Consider the following 20,469-nt stretch of genomic DNA (forward strand, 5'->3'; position numbering starts at 1 on the left):
GAAATGGGTATCTGGTATGATGCAAAGTCTCCCTATACATGTGTAAAGTCTGCCAGCAACTCTGGATATATTGAGTCAAAGTACATTTGTTTGTCTGGGGCAATCTCAAAACAATCCTACTGAGGTATTAAAGCTCAATATGGTAGAAGGCATGGTCTGAGGGAGGTATAAACACATGTAAGTCGTACTGGAGCAACGTCATGTTAGTTAATGCAGGCAGTATGTTGTAATACAATGTGGGGTATATTCTGAGGGAGGCATCCAGGTATAAATGAAGATTAGGTACCCATCAAGTAATTTTAGATCTAAAATGTCTCTAATCTAGATGTGCTTACCTTCTATATACTGGTGAGACGCATGACGGCGCAAGGAAGAGCGGTTAACCGCTAATGAAGGCTACCTTGCAGTGCTCCTCATTATAATTACTTCCGGATGTAGTCACATGCATGCCTGCGTCATTCATGACGTCGGCATGTATGTGTGGAGTATCGCCCGCACCGGAAGTGAACGTCAGTAGGGCAGCACCATCTTGGAAAAGGGCATGTGAATTGTATGTGATAAGATGGGGTAGGGCACAATCGGTAAATGGACCACAGTGTATGTTGCGTGTTATGGCTATTCCTGTTATTGGGGCATTATTACTGACCTCGTTATGTAGGTAACGTGCCGGTACCGGAAGTGGTGATAGTGCTGCAGCACCATCTTTGAAGGGGGTGTATGCAGCGTATGTGGTAGGCTAGGATGCGGGCAGGAAAATCTAGGGGAAAATAAGTACTACATGACCTCGTCATGTAGGTGTCTCGTCCGTACCGGAAGTGGAGTCAGTGGGGCAGCGCCATCTTTGAAGAGGGCATATGTTGTGTATGTGATAAGTTAGGGAAACTTATCACACACAGCTCATCCTAGCCTACACACGCACACACAGGCACATATATACATGCACATACTAGAACATATACCAATACATGAAGGCACATATATAGACACAAGCACACGTATAAATCATGTACAGAGACACATGTACACATACAAACCTATAGATACCCACACATGCACACATATACACAGTACAGATAATGTAGTAGTGTAGCCCAGAAAGGGCAGAGAGTTTCTCTCGAACACACATTTCTCCATTTTAGCACATAGGCGATTCCCCCTTAACCACGAGCAAACTTGGAGAACATGCTTCCGATGTGTGATCAAATTAGGTGAGTAAATCCAGATGTCATCCAGTTAGACCACCACACAGATCTACAGCAGATCCCGTAAAATGTAATTTACAAACTCCTGGAACACAGCTGGAGCATTACACAGTCAAAAGGGCAACACAAGGTATTTGTAATGGCTGTATCGGAGTGTTAAATGTGGTTTTCCATTCATCACCTCTGCAGATACGGATCAAGTTATATGCTCCGCGTAGATCCAGCTATGTGAATACCTTGGCCCCACAAATTCTATCAAAGAGTTCTGAGCTGAGCGCCATAGGCTACTTATTCTTTTCCGTAGTTTGGTTCAAACCCCGGTTGTTGATATATGGACAAAGAGATCCGTCCTTCACGAAGAAGAATTCGGCTCCGGCCGGGGAGGAAGATTTACGGATGACTCTCTCTCTCTCTCTCTCTCTCTCTCTCTCTCTCTCAGTTCTCGTTTACGTAGCAGACGTGGCTAGGGTCTCTGGCAGGGAGAGGTGGTGAAACGTCGGGGAGTAAATCAACAGGGCAGTCGTAGATGTGATGAGAGGGGAAGAGTCTCGGCTTCCTTCTTAATGACGACATCCGCAATACTATAATGAGACAGTAGGTCGGTGAGTGACTGAGGCAGTGGAGGCAATACAGGACGGACCTGTGGCAGGCAGTGGCTAAGGCATGTTGGCCCCCATTGGAGGAGTTCTCCGGAATTCCAGTCGAGAACCAGAGCATGTAGACAAAGCCAAGGCAGGCCCAGCAGAACAGAGTTGATAGCTTTAGGCAGCACGAGGAAGGTGATCTGTTGCAAGTGAAGAACTCAGATTTGTAATATCAGTGGTTTAATGATGAACACAATAGAGTCGGGCAATGGTAGTCCATTCACAGAGGCAAGAGCCAGGGGTCTCTCCAGAAGAACTGTGGGTAGATCTAGATGATCGACTAGATCCTGCTGGATAAAATTTGCAGCTGCTCCAGAATCCAGATAGACAGAGGAGGAGTGTGATGTCTCTCCAGAGATGATGGTATAGATAACTTGGGAGAGGCTGTGACATTTGGACATTTGACGTCTCCCCAACCAACCCCTAGGTGCTGGAGTTTCCCGGCCTTTGAGGACATTGGCACACGAAATTGACTTTAAGGCTGCAATACACACACAGACCTGGAGAGTGTCTGCGCTTTCTCCTTTTGCACAGTTTGATTCCGTCTACCAGAAGAACCTATGCAGGAAGAGCAACAGGAGGAGGCAATAGTGGTCCCCGGAACGAGGGTACCAGTCTGTGGAAACGTCTCTTCCCTCCGAACCTCCTGAGCACGTTCCTGGATCCTAAACCCGGGTAGCCAACAGGATAGCAGCATCCAGGTTAGGGGGAAGATCGCGGGCTGCTAGCTAGTCTTTGGTGTGCGAGGAGGACAGTCCCTGCCAACAGGTCGCCAACGCCTCATTGTTCCATTCCAACCCTGCTGCCAGGGTACGAAAGGCGGTAGCATACTCTCCTACTGTGGACACTCCATGCTGAAGGGTTAGCAGAGTGGTCGCTGCAGAGGATATTCAACCCGGCTCCTCGAACACCATACGAAAAGTCAGTAAGAATAAAGCTAGGTCCGAGAATTCAGGTCCCTTTCGTTCCAAGATGGGGTTCACCCATGCCAGGGCACTGCCAGTGGGATGGATGTTATGAACGCTACCTTGGCCTCATCAGAGGGGAAGAGATGAGCTCGTGGTCTAAAATGAATATTACATTGTTTGATGAACGGACACAGTTCACAGTCATAGCGCGGAGGAAGAGGCAGCGAAACTGTGGATCTGGAACAGACAGGAGGATTAACGGGCAATGAGACTGCAGAGGCATCCGGAAGAACAGCAGGAGGTTGAACCAGTCGGGCGATGATGGAATTTACAGCCACGAGGCGTTGATCCTGGCGTGCACGTAGGTCACGCATATCCGTGGGTTCCATGGCCTGAGCGTACTGTCACGATCTTGGGATATGTGGACCCACTAGGCCGCTCCGCCGTAGTGGAGAGGCAGCTGGCCAAGGCACAGTCTATGCAAAGTCTATACAAAAGTTTGTAGCACAAGGGTACCTGAGATAGTCCTGGCAGAGGCTTTGGCACAGATGGGGCTAGACGTGGTGAATGATACCAGGAGTGGCAGATGACACCAGACGTGTATAAACAGCAGGTGGGCTCAGGAATAAAACACAGCATAGGATACAGGTAGCAGGGCACGGGAACACTGATAACAGGATGACATTAAGGGACCATTTGAAATACGAACATGGGTAGACAACAATGCTTAGGCAAGGAGTGAAAGGGCAGGGCCCTTATTATAGTCAAGGGTGATCTGGGAATTAATTACATATGCGCGTGCTGGCCCTTTAAGGCCGGGAACCTACGTGAGCCCCCTCGCGGACATTGCAGGACAGAGCGGCACGATGCGCTGATGTCTCTAGGGAAAGAGACATCAGCCACAGGAGGAAGGTCTTCTGTCGCAGCCGTAAGCAGATAAGGGGAGACGGTGGACCGCAGCCATTAGTTACCTACCACCTATTTTAATGTCTTAATGATAGTTCTCGGTTATAATATAAATATTAGAGTCTTAATTCATGTGCTCTTATATTTCATCTATATATTTATTATGACACTGTATATCTCCATTTTTGGATAAAAGTTTGTGTACTTAATTACCTACCTATTGTACATAGTCATCTACTTGGATAACTAATTTTGCAAGTAGGTATTTTATTATTATTATACCAGTTTTTATCTTTTATATTCCGCTTTTTGAGCCCCAATGTCCTATTGCCGTGTTTCTATATGTGGTGCTACCTTCAATCCCCCACAACAGTGTCTTTATTTCACCATTACCGGTAGCTCACGTTGTACTTTCTGCCGGCTTATTCCCTGCAATGCGTCCCGTCCCCTTGGTTATTGTAGGATTGGTGTAATGCCATCTCCTTATTGGCTAGCCGCCAGCCTGTCGGGAATAAAGCATCTCAATGCACCGTAGTAACCGAAGCCTGGCTGATAACTGGCCTTTGATTGGTCGCTTCCACCGGCACAGCTACCAATAACATCGGGAGGCATCCGTCCCTGCGCTCCCGATGCTAAACTGCTCTCAACTCACACTTCCGTGTCTAGCTATTTAGGACTTAAAAAAACAAAAAAAATGACCAGCCTATTTTAGACCTTAATGACCAAGCCATTTTTTTAAGTTTTTTCATCGTCGCATTCCAAGAGCTATAACGTTTTTATTTTTGCGTCGACATAGCTGTATAAGGTCTTGTTTTTTGCGGGACAAGTTGTACTTTTTAATAGCACCATTTTGGGGGACATATTATTTATTGATTAACTTTTATTAACTTTTTTTTGGGGGGGAATAGAAAAAAACCTGAAATTTCGCCACTCTTTTTCACGTCTTAAATCAACGGCGTTTACCGCGTGATATAAATAACACCATAACTTTATTCAGCGGATTGTTACGATTGCAACGATACCAAATTTGTATCGTTTTTGTATGTTTTACTACTTTTACATAGTAAAAACGCTTTTTTTTCAAAATTATTTGTTTTTGTTTCTCCATATTTGAAGAGCCGTAACGTTTTAATTTTTTTGCCGACGCGGTTGTATAAGGGCTTTTTTTTTGCGGGAAGACTTGTAGTTTTTATTGGTACCATTTTGGAGTAGATGCGTCTTTTTGATCACTTTTTATAAAAATTATTTAAAGTCAGGATTCACAGAAAACAGCAATTTTTCCATAGTTTTTTATTAAATTTTTTACGGCGTTCACCGTGCGGGTTAAATAATGTTATAGATTTATAGTTGGGGTCGTTACGGACGCGGCGATACCAAATATGTGTAACTTTTTTACTTTATTTTGGTTTTTTAATAGTAAAGCAGTTTGTAAGGGGAAAAGCTGGGTTTTTCATTTTTTTTCAAATTTTTTTTTTCATTAACTTTATTAAACTTTTTTTTAACTTTTTTACTAGTCCCACTAGGGGACTATAATATGCGATTCTCCGATTGCTATTGTAATACACTGCAATACTTTTGTATTGCAGTGTATTACTGCCTGTCCGTTTAAAACGGCCAGGCATCTGCTAGGTCATGCCTCCGGCATGATCTAGCAGGCAGTCGCTCCAGGCAGACCTGGGGGCCTTTATTAGGCCCTCGGCTGCCATTAGAGACACAGACACTCGGCGATCGTATCGCCGGGTGTCGGTGGGAGAGAGAGGGAGCTCCCTCCCTCTCTCCAAAACCACTCAGATTCGGTGCACGCTATTGCGCACCGCTTCTGAAGGGTTAAACGGGTGAGATCGATACTAATATCGATCTCACCCGGCAGAGCAGGGACGCTCCCAGCCCTCAGCTGCCTCTAGCAGCTGAGAGCAGGGAGATTTGACACTCCCTGCTCTGTTTACTTTATCCTGATGCAGTGCCGTAAAAAGGCACATGCATCAGAATAAAGCCCGTTAGTGGCCGCCGTTAAAAGGCGTATTGGCGGTCACCAACGGGTTAAAAACCACATTCTATTTGGTGCCTCATGTATATTGCCTGGTGAAGACGCCAGTTCTATGTCAAAACGGGTCACCCTATTAATCTTATTAAAGCTGGAATTACGATTTACCTACTGGATGACGTCTCTTATTTGTGATGAAGTAGCACTGTTTGGCTTCCACCTTTTTCCCTGGATTTAATGCTAAACTAATAAGGGGCATGGATGCTCTTAGTTATGTGCAAAGATTAAAATAACTAAACCTATTTAGCCTTGAAAAAAGAAGACTAAGGGGTGGTATGATTATCTTCTATAAACATATGAATGGCACATACAAGAAATATAGTGAAAACTTGTTCCATGTAAAATCCCCTCTCCGTCTGGAAAAAAAAAAAGGTTCAACCTGCAGACGCAACAAGCCTTCTTTACTGTGAGAACTGTGAATGTATGGAATAGTCTACCACAGGAGCTGGTCACAGCAGGGACAGTGTCACGGAGCGGGTTAGTGGACCCACTAGGCCGTACCGCCGTAGCAGGAAGGCAGCTGGCCAAACCACAGGAAACCCCAGAAATACAATGTCCCACACAAGGGTACCTGGATAGTCCAGACGGTGAACGAAGCTCTGGCACAGATTTAGATGGTTGCAGCAGACAGCGCCAAACGTGGCGGATGACACAGGAGCAGCAAGTTGCTCCGGACGTGGCGGATGACGCTGGACGTGGCGGATTACGCTGGACATGGCACGACTTGATACTAAGGCAAATCACGGGAAACCGGAATGGGGAACACTAAGGGACCATTTGCAAGACAGACTGGGAAATACTAACAACGCTCAGGCAAGGATTAGAAAGCCAGGGGCCCTCTTATAGACCAGGAAATCGTGGCAGTTGATGATGATGACTTTCTCCTATTTGCGCGCGCTGGCCCTTTAAGGCCGGACGCGAGCGTGCGCGCACCCTACGGGACACAGCCGAACGGAGCGGAAGTGAGCGCTGGCGTCTCCTAGGAAGGAGACGGGGACCAGCGCTCACAGATCCATGGCTGCGGGCGTCGGGAGGTGAGTAAACCCGACGGCCCGCGGCCATGGACGCTACAGACAGTAGATGGCTTTAAAAAAGGCTTAGATACTTTCCTAGAACGAAAAAATGTTGGCTCCTTTGTCAATGTGCAGAATTCTTGTTTGAATGTTGATCCAGTTGAATTGCCACTTGGTATCAGGATTGAATGTTTCCTTTTTTTAGGGAAGATTGGTTAATGCCATATGGATAATTGTTATATTTTTATTATTTAAAGTTTTTTGAGATTTTTTAAAACTTCCTCTGGATCAATAGGGGTAAAACAAAGTTCCAAACTGTCTTTCATACTTTGGTTGAGCTTGATGGAGTTATGTCTATTTTTGACCATACTAGCTATGTAAGGCAGGAGCACCTGATGCCCATACAAAATGTGTTCATGTTGAGCAGGATGTCAAATTTTGGTACATGTGGGTTTGGAGAGGTGTGCACTTTTTTTCAGGGGAGAGACCGTAATTTTTTTAATTTTTTTTTTTTTTTTTACACCTTACTGTATTTCTTAATTTTTTTTTTACTGTGGGGGCACAGTTTAGCATGGAACACTATCTCTTTGCTCCCTCTTATCCCCATATACAGATCACTGATTTAGTCTTCCCTGCATGACTGAGCCCCTTCTGCATAGGGAATCCCTGTGACAACATTAAATGTATGTTCTCATCTTACCATTTATGACATATCCATAGTAGCCGCCGCACCAGGGGAAACAGGGGTTAGGTGATCCCCGTTCTTGGTATTGGTACGGGTCCCAGAGCTATCAAGCATTTATGGCATACCCTGTGGATATGTCATGAATGTCTAAGATAGGACTAACCCTTTAATGATGTTCAGACATTCCCTAAGTATGCAGAATCTGCAACGGACACATGCTCCGTGAAGTATGACGGATATGTGAATAGCCCCATTGAATTTCATTGGTCAGTGAAATAAGTTTGTGTGAATAAGGCCTAAAGGTGAATAGTAAATATACGACCAATGGGTCTTACTCTAAATGTAAATTGTTATTACAAAGATTCCACTAAAAAAATGGAGAGAAAAAAAAAATATTGCTATGAAAAACGCTTTATTTAGCCCTGTATAAAGAAGAGAACCTACAGTGATAATGGTGGCTCCTGAACAAAAACATTTTCATGTCCCTAGTCTACATAAGCAATTATTGTATGTGTGTATGTATATTTATAATAGAATATACATGTTGATTATTATCAGCGAGGCCTAATAATAATAATGACAGTGTTTATTCTCATCTAATTTATGTCACATCACTAAGGGATGTCATAGGCTTTTTATCGGTGTGGGTCTAACTACTGGGACCCTCGCCATTTCTGAGAGTGAAGGTGCTGTAAGGGTATGTGCACACGATAACTGCATTTACGTCTGAAATTACAGAGCTGTTTTCAGGAGAAAACAGCTCCGTTTTTTCAGACTTAATTGCATGTACTGGCGTTTTTCGAGGCGTCTTTTACGGACGTAATTTGGAGCTGTTCTTCATTGGAGTCCATGAAAAACGGCTCCAATTACGTCCCAAGAAGTGTCCTGCACTTAGTTGACGAGGCTGTTATTTTACGCGCCGTCTTTTGACAGCAACGCGTAAAATGACAGGTCGTCGGCACAGTACATCGGCAAACCCATTGAAATGAATGGGCAGATGTTTGCCGACGTATTGGAGCCGTCTTTTTAGGCGTAATTCGAGGCCTCCATTACACCTGAAAATAGGATGTGTGAACCCAGCCTTAGGCTTGTTTACCACTGTGGCCCCTTCACTGTGGCTCCTTGCCACCTGCTATGAAGGGAACTGCAACACCGCCCGGGAGAGCCACTGTGCAGGGAAAACGTTGAATGGGAGGCAGTGCTGCAGCCCCTTCATTCTCAGAAATTGGTGGTATAGCCTACTGATATACTATGACTTTGAGATGGGAAAACCCCTATGTTTGAAGATTTCTAATGATGATTAAACTTGAAGAAAACTGCAAATCCAAGACAATGCATCCTTATCAATTTAATGTATGTGCAACATATTACAGCACATATCTTGTATCTTTTTACAGGGGGCAGGACAAGAAAAACTTGGTATCTACGTAAAATCAGTTGTGAAAGGAGGAGCTGCAGAAGTGGTTTGTAAATTTATATACATTTATCTTTTATGCTTTCGTTTTTTTTATTGTAAAACCAGGTCTTCTGTATTGTTACATTTCAATTTTAGGCCACATTCACTCATTCTACACAGTAAATACGCAACAAAATATAGTCCAATGCATGTGAATGGGGATTGGGAAACCCTATTCAGATGCAGCAGAAAAACTGATTTGTAACACGGCACAGGTGGGCACAATGTCACTGCGTTGTGCCGACCTGCGCCAGATTTTTATCATCTTGTAGGCTGCAGACCAAATAAATGACAAAAGTTATTGGCAGAGAAGGAAGCAGACAATTCTTTGCTACACAATAATATTTAATCGTATATGCATCCTGATGATGCAGATACATTTATGGTGATCATCCGGTTTATAAGCCTATAGTTTATAGTGCAAACCTAGTCTTCATTTTTAGAAAACTTTCTCTTGACCCTTATAATTTTGTTTTCAAATTCTAGGACGGGCGTCTAGCAGCAGGTGACCAGCTTCTTAGTGTGGATGGAAGAAGTTTAGTCGGGCTCTCCCAAGAACGGTAATTCTAGTAAAATAACTAGCAACTGAAACGCTCCAATGATTATGTAAAGATTTCCTGATGTAATAAAACATAACTCTGTAGCAAGTTCACACAATGTTTGTGCTTGTTGGAGTAAAACCAGTTACTTTGTAACCCAGATAAAAAGAAATGTGATGAGTTGTGTTTGTCTATTAATAACAATTTTATTTTATTTTTTTAACAGGGCTGCTGAATTTATGACTAGAACAGGTTCAGTCGTCACACTTGAAGTAGCAAAACAAGGAGCAATATACCACGGCCTAGCAACACTGCTAAATCAGCCATCTCCATTGATGCAAAGAGGTAAGTAAATGGTTTTCTTTTTAGTCATTTTCATTAAAACTGAAAGATACATTTAGCGACACAAAATATTGAGTAATATATAAATTATTTTGCTGCTTATTTCAAAGATTACAAGGTGGTCAACAAAGTGGATGACCCATATAGGGCACCATTTGTCTAACTTAGGTGAATATATTCAGGAAAAAAACGGTTTCAACGTTTTTTCCTCCTTCCACTTAGCGTTGCATTAGAAAGTTTGGTGATAAATTCAGTGCAGGTGCTGGGTTCCATAGAGGAATTGCCCTGTATCCGGATGTAATTATGAGCTGGTAGTTTTGTCATTTTTTTTTTCTGCTCCTATTGAACAGTGGAAACGCATGTTTCACCTGTAAAAATCGAGCAGCTAAAAAACGTGGTTAATCGCTGTAAAACCACATCTGTTTTTTTGGCCGTGCAGCACACTGCTGGCATTTACCAATCTGGCATTTCACTAAAGTGCAGGTCGAAGCACCTGATTCTTCTCACAGCTTTGTGACATAAAGACGGCAGTGGAGACTTATTCTAGATGTACCGAAGTGGCACATTATTTTAGAGGCTTCCTGCAGCAGAGCCAGTGGTACGTGACTTTCAGAGGGAGGTTAGGGAGATACTGTAACTTTTGCCTGTCTGTGTTCTGTACAGCCAGCAGCTTCAGTGCAATGATTTTTGTTTTTCATGTCGTCCCCCCCCCTTTGCCCACAGCCTTTGCCCTCCTCTCTCCCCCCTCTGCCAGCCCCCTTACTGCCGCAAAGACTGTCGACCTCCTGTCCCTCCACAGAGCCCTTTCCATGTCTCCTCTATAACCTTTCTCCCGCCAATGCAACTATGCCTTCCTCCTATAAACAAGAAATGACTGGCACCGATGGCTAATAAATGTTTGAAAAAAGACCAGAGTTGTAAAGTTAACCCAAAACACTGTAGATAACAATAAAGCATAAGAAGCACATATGAGGATACAGTGCTTTGCGAAGGGATTCACCCCCTTGGTTTTTTCCCATTTTATTTATTCTTTACAACCTGGAATTAAAATGGATTTTTGTGGTGTTTGTACCATTTGAGTTAAAGGAACGTTCCTAACACTTTGAAAGTGCAAAATATTATGTACTGTGACACAAACAATAGTTTGGACAAATGAACTGAGAACTTTAAAGTACGTAAGTATTTATCCCCTGAAAGTCCATACTTTGTGGAGCCACCTTGCTGCAATTACATATGCAAGTCTCTTGAGTTATGCAATGTCTCTATTAGCTTAGCACATCTAGACACTGGCATTTTTGCCCATTCTGCCAGGCAAAGCTGATCTAAATCCTACAAGATCGATATGTTGCGTTGCTGTACAGCAGTCTTCATGCATTCGTCATGCCACAGATTATCAACTGGATTGAGGTCTGGGCTACTAGACCATTTCAAGACATTTTAAATGTTTTCCCTTAAACAACTCCTGGTAAGTGAAGCACCCACAATTTTGGATTTAGAATCCTGGTCACAGTGCCGACCCATTGAATATGTTGGATAGAGAGAGAGAGAGATCTATGGTATATAATATAATATATCTATGGTATATGTATATAATATGTATATGACATATGTGTGTGTGTATATATATGATACAAAAATAGAATCCAGCAGCACAGGCTTAAATGAAAGGGGGTGTAAGCCTTAGGGAACTGACCACTGTCCCTCTAGACAAAAAGCAGTAAATAGGCATCACTCAAAAGGCTTATGGTGAAAAAAGTGCTTTATCGACCCCAAAAGTGCGACGTTTCAGCTCACACAACCTGAGCCTTTCTCAAGCACTTTCTCATATATATATATATATATATATATATGATGGACATGGGATAGGACACGGGATAGGAGAGATGGACATGGGACAGGAGAGATGGACATGGGACAGGAGAGATGGACATGGGACAGGAGAGATGGACATGGGACAGGAGAGATGGATATATATATATATATCCATGTATGTCAAAAAATGAGCAGCAACTCCAAAGATATAGGTGAAAAAAGTGGGTACTTTATTGCCCGTGCAACGTTTTTGCTCCATCCACTAGAGCCTTTCTCAAGCAAATGATGAGGTGTGGGGTCACACAATATAACAAGGCATCAATCAATAATGATATGAACAGTAATCAGTGAGATGATAAAGGATAGTACATAAGGATCAATAAATAGTATAGTGTAGGTATAGACGTGTCAGGGAAGTTGGACAATCCATAAAAAGGCTGTATTAATACATACAGACAAATATAACAATAGTAAATGTGAAAACAAGGTGATGATAGCAAGTGTTGTAGTGAATTAAAATCAATACATCACCTCTCAGTATGCCACAGGTGTTTAAGCCGAAAGCAGCGTCCGTGCAGAGCAAATGCACATGTCCGGAAGTGTAGTCTAACTGCGGGTAACAGGACATGATCGGCGCATGCGCCGTAAGGAAAATGAAGCCTCAGCGGCCATATTGTTATAGGGAATCATGCATATGATGCTGGTAAGCGCATGCGTAAAGTATACCTGTCGGTCATCCTGATGATAGTAGATGAAACTATAGAAATAGTATAGCATGGACTTGCAAATGATGATAGGATGTAGAGGAAACCAAATATACTGATGTATCCATATTTTGTGTACGATAGCGCAACTGGAGTGTGTCTGTACACTCATTCCGGTCAAGTAGCCAATGGATGACCTCATACACAAAGTGGATGTGGGAGAGGGGAGAGAATATAATGGCCATCATATAGATAGTCACCATCCACTCCCCGAAACATGGAGTAACCGCATCCAGAGCGCACGTTAGCACACTCTTCAGCTTGAGGGACTCCACATAGTTCCCTAAATTAAGTGTAGGTCGGGGAGTGACCACAAAATGTGTCAAACGAGGAGACCAAGGGTGGTGTACGACAGCACATAACGTGAAAGGGAATGGGCATCGAGTACAGGTTCCTATCAGGGGACCAATTAAGAGAGGTATACAAAAGAAAAATATATCAAATTACCCTAAAGTAGATATAAAGAAACCGTCAAGAATAACAAAAAAACACAAATGGGATATCGTAGAGGTGACAAATATGAGGATGTAGATCATCTGAAAATGAAGAAAAAATATATTAATATACATCATAATAATAATATAACATAAAGGGAAAGAAAAAGGGAATTAGAGGGGGAAAAAAAAGTCATAATTATGATGTATTTTTTATTATGATAATACATTTTATTGAAGGTTAATAAAAAAGATGAACTGCATTCCCTGTAAATCGAATCATAACAGACAAATATATTCCAAGTATTGCCATATGTCGAGAAAGAAGAAAAAATTGACGGAATAGAAGGGAGGGAGAGAAAGAGGGGGGAAAGACAGGAAATTGAGGGTCAAGTGTCCTCTAGGTAAAATGAACCTAAGAAATCATCCCAAGGTATCTGAGCCATGGCTGCCAAACTTGAAGGAAGAGCTCCTCTTTATCTGAGATCATACAGTGTAAACGGTCATTGACCATGATCCAATTCAGTTTAGTCTTAACCAGATGAAGAGGCATCACAGGACTTTTCCATGATGTAGGTATAGCAATATTGGCTGCCAGGAAAAGAAAGGATACAAATTTATGAGAGGCTTTAGATCCAGGGACGGTCTCATTAAGTAATGTCTGTGACGGGGACAATTTCAAGTTAATCTGAGTTATAGAATATAACGTATTAACGATTTGTCGCCAAAACTGGCGTACCTTCGGGCAACCCCACCATATATTCAAAGGGTCTCCCACACATCCACGATGTCTGAAGCAAGAAGATGAGGAAGAAGGGAACATCTTGGCCAGTCTAGAGGGAACGACGTACCATCGTAATAATACTTTAGAATTTACTTCGACCATTGAAGCGTTTAATAGCAATATTTGCAGTATGTTCTGCCATATCTTGCCATTCCCTAACAGTAAATTATGTGTGTAAGTCCCTCTCCCGCATAGACATATATCAGCTTGTCCGATGGAGAAACCAAAAATGAGTAAATATTAGGTAAGAGATGATGACCATTAGAATTATTCAAACACAAATTCTCAAATACTGAAGTATTCTGCAGAACCTACGTAGGTTTAAATGAGGACATAAAATGGTGAATCTGGTGAAAGCGAAAAATCTCAGATTCCGGCATGTGATGAATGGACTGGTAAAAAAGATAGGATTTTACGCCTAGTCTATCACAAAAGTGTCCAATTCGGTATAGATTTTTATCCAGCCAACATTGAAACGCTGACTGTTGCATTCCAGGAGACAAAATAGGATTAGCAAATTATCTGGCTGCAGGTGTGTGCACCGAACAGAGCCGGAACCTATGACAACTTATCCCAAAGCGCCAAGGAAGAAGAGAGGAGTGGACATAACACAGGTGGTCTGTGCTTGGGCTTTAGCCATAACAACTGGTCTACAGGACATCAGGAGTAGCTGCCTGTTCGATAGAAATCCAACGTGTTTGGTTACTTATACTGTGGAGTGAGACTCAGGGTGTCAAACTAGCAGCATAGTAGTATTTTTAGTGAGGTACAGTAAACCCAAACCCCCCGATACTTTAGGAGCATATAGAGTACTTTGCGGGACTCTACATCACTTAGGACACAAAACGAAGGACAATATAAGTCTTTGAAGGTCTTTTAAATAGGGGTCAGGGACATCTATTTGTGAAGTGCAGAAGAAGTATAAGATTCTGAGAAGGGGCATAGAAGCCCAGTGCAACAGGTCTGTTTTAAATTTTTGTGTGAGAGGGAGGAAATTTGTGCGAAAAAGGGTGGAATAGCAAGGAGTAAGGTGAACCCCCAGATAGGAGATTTAGTCTTCCATTCATCTCGGCTCAGTTCAATTGTATCAACTTGGCCATGGAATGTGGAATGCTGATGTTCAAAACCTCAGACTAATCATGGTTGACTTTTAATCCTGAGATCTGTGAAAATTGGTCTAAAACGTGATAGAGATTCGGAATGGGCGTAAGGGGGGACGTCAAAACCAAGTAGATGTCGTATGCGTAAAGTGCACATTTATGTGTCTGACCCCTAACCTCAACTCCTTTTACGTCGTCGTTCATCCTGATCAGGTGGGCCAGGGGTTCAATTGCCAGGATAAAAAGGATAGGGGACAGAGGGCACCCCTGTCTCGTTCCCCGGCCTATAGTTATACGGTCTGAGAAGAATCCCTTGATCATTACTGGGCAGATAGAGCCGAGTATAGACTTCTCAAAAGGGTAATAAATTTATCTCCAAACCCCCAACGCCTCAGGACGAAAAAGTAGTAGTACCAGGTCAGGGAATCAAAAGCCTTATGCAGATCCAATGACGGCCATATTGCTCCCATTTTCCGTGTTCCATCCCAGTGTGAACGAACAAGGGATATAAGATAAATGATCCTTCTAGTCTGATCAGCTGCTTGTCTATTTGGAACGAAACCAACCTGATCAGGGTGAATATATTGTTCTAGAAAGGCATGGAGTCTCGTGGCCAAGATTTTAGTGAGGTTCTTCATGTCAACATTAATGATATTGGCCTATAATTTTGACAAGAAGAGGGGTTTTTACCTGGTTGTGGGATCAATGAAGTGTACACCCTGAGGGCGTCCGGTCCAGGAGGACTACCATTCCTTTAAGGCGTTAGAGGATAAGCAAGTGAGGGGCCAAAATACCCGCAAATTTTTTTATAGTAGAGATTGGACAACCCATCTGGTCCAGGGGATTTAGCTGGTTGGAGGAATTTAATCGCAGCCAGAATTTCCTGAGTCGATATAGAGGTCTCCATATTGACTCTGTGGGGCTCTGTTAATACGGGCAGGGAGATATCCTTAAATAATGTATCCGCTTTCACTTCATCTAGCTGGGGAGGGGATTTATACAGGGAGGAATAGAATGAAAAACTGAACTTCTTTAGGGTGTTGTGTGAGATTACCGATCGCTAGCCTTCGTTTCGGGACCAAAAAGTTATGAGACAATGGATCAAGTTTCTGGGCTATGAGGGTGCCGGGTTTGTCACTTTGGGCAAAAAATCGGGTCTCTTTGAGTTTGGTCTCTAGTTCTTTTTAGACGTGAAACAATCTGAATACGTTTCCTTCTACGGGTAGCTTTGTGGGCCTCCCAGTTAATTGCCGGAAACGTGTCAGCCGCACAGTTAAGTTGGAAATACTGTTCAAGTTCCGTTGAGTTCCTTGAGTCACTTCTGACAAACCCCCAAATATTCAAACGCCATGAGCTAGACCTAGGTTTAAACTAGAAGCAATCCAACGTAAACCACACCAGGTCATGATCCGGCCAAGAAATGGGGTGTATTTTGGCGCGAAGTAGACTATTTAAGAGCTGAGATGGAAGGAATATAGATGGTCTATACGAGAGTAAGATGAATGGGCATGAGAATCAAAGGTATAGACCCTGGTGGAGATAATGGCAGATCTCCAGGCATCTACAAAATCATGGGAGTGTAAGAGTTTGGCTAATTGCACCCCCTGTTAAGGGGGGGGGAGTTTTATCTGTGATCGTTTTGTCAAGGAGGTGATCCAATGTTACATTAGAGTCCCCGCCCAAAAACACTTTTCCAAGGAAATGAGGAGGTAAGTGTCTAAGCATGGCATTGAAAAAAACTTATTTGGCCCTCGTTTGGAGCGTAATAAGAAATAAACGTGACCTGAGTGTCCTGTAGTGTACCATTCACGAGCAAATACCTGCCCTCAGGATCTGCTACCGTGGTGTGAAGGGAAGATTTATTTTGAAAAAGATGCCCACTCCTCTCCTTTTCTACAGCAACTGCTAGGTAATACAAAGGATAATGATTATGCATAAATTTAGGACAAGAGCTAGTGGAGAAATGCAATTCTTGTAAAAACACCATCACATTGCAAAGCCTTACGTGTTTGAAATGCTTTGCGCCGTTTAGTCAGCGGATTGAGGCCTTGAACATTGTGAGTGACAATGTTAAGAGGATGGAGGGTCAGCCATGACCTAAATGTTCACAGAAAGCACAATACCTAAGACACTCGTCCATCATAGGAAGGGGACAGGAAAGAAGGGGTGAAGAATAAAAAAAGAAAGGGTAATAAACATAATTTATTTCGGTACAAATAGCGAGATGTAAAGCAACCCCGAAACAGGGCTGTAAGGGATGTTGAGAGAGCACCACCCCAAGAACAATAAAATATCAGTGGGGTCTCAAGATCCCAAGAAGGGCATGTCCTCACCCAACGGAAGGCGAGCTCTCAATAGCTCAACCCTTATCTAGCTGAAAGACAACAGCAAAAAATTCCACAGTAATAAAAGCAAAAGCAATATAAAAGTAAACGGTAATTATAAGCATCAAAGGGATCTAGCATGTGGTGAAAGTTCCAGTCACAGGATCCTATAAGAAGTGCATCCAGATAACCGCAAGGATTTGCAAGTTCAAGTTGACGGTCGGGCCGAAGATCTAGAGCTCCAGAGCGGTTGAAGACGTGCTGTAGAAAAGGAGGAAGTAGACGGTGGCGATTCCCTCAGTGGTGTCGTTCCTATCTTTTGAAAGAAGGCCCAAGCGTTCCATAATGGCTGCTACTTCTCGGAGAGAATCAAAGCTGTGACAGATTGCGGCAGGAAAATGTAAGACGAAAAGAGGTCTTATAGATATCTAATCTCGTGACGAATCAGGACTTGGAGGAGAGGTTTAATGAACGATTCCTCTGGATCGTACGAGGAGCCAAATCAGCAAAGATCTGAATGTCACAGCTACGCAGTCGTAACTGTTCTGAGGACCTGGAAGCTTTCATGACCTTTTCTTTCACAGAATAATAAGGCTTCACCAACACATCCCTGGGCAGGCCATCCGTGCAGGGAGCACTAAGAGCCCTATGCACTGTATGAATGTCAAAATATTGGTCAGATAAATCAGGAAGCTGTTTAACCCCTTGAGTACCCAGCTCATTTTGGCCTTGAGGACCAGACCCATTTTTTCAAATCTGACATGTATCACTTTATGTGGTAATAACTCCGGAATGCTTTTACCTATCCAATTGATTCTGAGATTGTTTTCTCGTGACATATTGTACTTTAGTTTAGTGCAAAAATTTGGTCGATAAATTCATTGCTTATTTGTGGAAAACACCAACATTTAGCGAAAATATGAAGAAATTATGATTTTTCCCATTTTAAAAGTATCTGCTTGTAAAACAGATGGTAATACCACACAAAATAGTTACCAATTAACATCTCCCATATGTCTACTTTATGTTTGCATCGTTTTTTGAACATCCTTTTATTTTTCTATGACCTCACAAGGCTTAGAACTTTAGCAGCAATTTCTCATATTTTTAAGAAAATTTCAAAAAGCGATTTTTTTCAGGGACGAGTTCAGTTCTGAAGTGGTTTTGAATGCCCTATATATTAGAAATCCCCATAAAACACCCAATTTTGAAAACTGCACCCCTCAAAGTATCCAAAACAGCATTCAGAAAGTGTTTCAACTCTTTAGGCGTTTTACAGGAATTGAAGGAAAGTAGAGCTGAAATTTTCAAATTTCATTTTTTTTTACAAAATTCATATGTAATACATTTTCTTCTGTACCACAGAAGGTTTTACCTGAGAAACGCAACTCAATATTTATTGCCCAGATTCTGCAGTTTTTAGAAATATCCCACATGTGGCCCTAGTGTGATAATGGACTGAAACACAGGCCTCAGAAGCAAAGGAGCACCTCTTGGATTTTGGGGCCTCCTTTTTTCAGAATATATTTTAGGCACCATGTCAGGTTTGAAGAGGTCTTGTGGTGCCAAAACAGTGGAAACCCCCAAAAGTGACCCCCATTTTTTAAACTACACCCCTCAGGGAATTTATCTAGGGGTATAGTTAGCATTTTGACCCCACAGGTATTTTGCTATATTTTCTGGAGTTGGTCTGTGAAAATGAAAATCTACTTTTTTTATGGAAAAACGTAAAAATTTCTAATTTTTGCAAGAAATAAAGGAGAGAAATCACCCCAACATTTGTAAAGCAATTTCTCGCGATTACGGAAATACCCCATATGTGGTAATAAACTGCTGTTTGGACCCACAGCAGGGCTCAGAAGGGAAGGAGCGCCATTTGGATTTTGGAGCTCTGATTTTACTGGAATGGTTTTCAGTGCCGTGTCACGTTTGCAACGCCCTGGAGGGACCTAAACAGTGGAATCCCCCCAAAAGTGACCCCATTTTGGAAACTATACCCCTCAAGGAATTTTTCTAGTGGTATAGTTATCATTTTGACCCCACAGGTTTTTTGCTGAATTTATTGGAATTAGTCTGTGAAGATGAAAAGAGACTTTTTTTTGGAAAAAACACAGAATTTTCTAATTTTTATAAGGGATAAAGGAGAAAAAGCACCTCAACATTTGTAAAGCAATTTCTCCTGATTACGGAAATACCCCATTATGTGGTAATAAACTGCTGTTTGGACCCACGGCAGGGCTCAGAAGGGACGGAGCACCATTTGGATTTTGCAGCTCAGATTTTGCTGAATTGGTTTCTGGGGGCCATGTCGCATTTGCAGAGTCCCTGAAGTACCAGTACAGTAGAAATTCCCCAGATGTGATCCCAATTTGGAGACTATACCCCTGAAAGAATTAAATTAGAGGTGTAGTGAGCATTTTGAGCCCTCAGGTGTTTTATAGATTTTATTAGAATTGGTCCGTGAAAATGAAAACATTTTTTTTTCCCAATAACCTGTAGCTTTAGCTCAGAATTTTTCATTTCCACAAGGAATACAGGAGAAAAGACACCCCAAAATGTGTTACACAATTTCTCCTGATTACGGAAATACCCCATATGTGGTTGTAAACGGCTATTTGGACATACGGCAAGGGTCTAAACGGAAAATGTGCAATTTCGTTTTTGGAGTGGAGATTTTACAAAATTTGTTTTTGACGCCATGTTGCATTGCGCTGAGGTACCAGTACAGTGAAAACTCCCGAGAAGTGACCCCATTTAGGAAACTACACCCCTCAAGGAATTCATCTAGAAGTGTAGTGAGCATTTTGACCCCCAAAGGTTTTGCAGAAATTAGTGCACAGTGGATGTTGCAGATTGAAAATTGACATTTTCCACATATATGCTATTTCTGTGCCCAATGCATTGGGCCCAGCTTGTACCACTGGAGACATACGCCCCATAAATTGTTAAGCGGTTCTCCAGAGTACGGTAATACCCCATATGTGGTCATAAACCGCTGTTTGGGCACATTGCCAGGCCCAGAAGAACCGCCATTTGGCTTTTGGAGCGCAGATTTTTCTTGGTAGTAGTTTTGTTTAGTGTTTTACTGGTGTTTCAGTTTATAATGTGGGGGCATATGTAATCTGTGCGGAGTACATACATTTTTTGCGTGACACACTGTCGTTTTTATTGGTACCATGTTTGGCTACGCGCAACTTTTTGATCACTTTTTATTCCATTTTTTTGGAAACAACGTGACCAAAAAAGGAAATTCTGCCTTTGTTTTTTTATGGTATTTTTTTTACGGTGTTCACCGTGCGGGATAAATAATATGATATTTTTTTAGGTCAGGCCGATACGAACGCGGCAATACCTATTATGTCTAGTTTTTGTCTTTTTTTTTTCATTTTTTTTCTAATTATAAAGGGCTTGATCAGGGAAACAAGGCGATTATTGTTTTTATTACGTAAAACTTGTATTTATTTATCTAAAACTTTTTTTTTTACTTTTTTTTCACTTTTTATTTTACACAT

The 20,469-nt window shown here is 42.2% G+C and overlaps 1 protein-coding gene across 26 annotated transcripts in view; it reads left to right on the forward strand.

Moving 5' to 3' along the window:
* Window positions 1-20,469, forward strand: part of AFDN (afadin, adherens junction formation factor) — a 529,325-nt gene that overhangs the window by 402,054 nt on the left and 106,802 nt on the right. For all 26 annotated transcript variants that reach the window (XM_075862614.1, XM_075862630.1, XM_075862615.1 and 23 more), the window contains 3 exons: window positions 8,800-8,865; window positions 9,345-9,418; window positions 9,624-9,742. In XM_075862614.1, coding sequence (XP_075718729.1) covers window positions 8,800-8,865; window positions 9,345-9,418; window positions 9,624-9,742 — 259 coding nt within the window. The remainder of the gene's footprint in view (window positions 1-8,799; window positions 8,866-9,344; window positions 9,419-9,623; window positions 9,743-20,469) is intronic.

Source organism: Rhinoderma darwinii, chromosome 4, assembly GCF_050947455.1.
Source record: "Rhinoderma darwinii isolate aRhiDar2 chromosome 4, aRhiDar2.hap1, whole genome shotgun sequence".
Classification (NCBI taxonomy): Eukaryota; Metazoa; Chordata; class Amphibia; order Anura; family Rhinodermatidae; genus Rhinoderma; species Rhinoderma darwinii.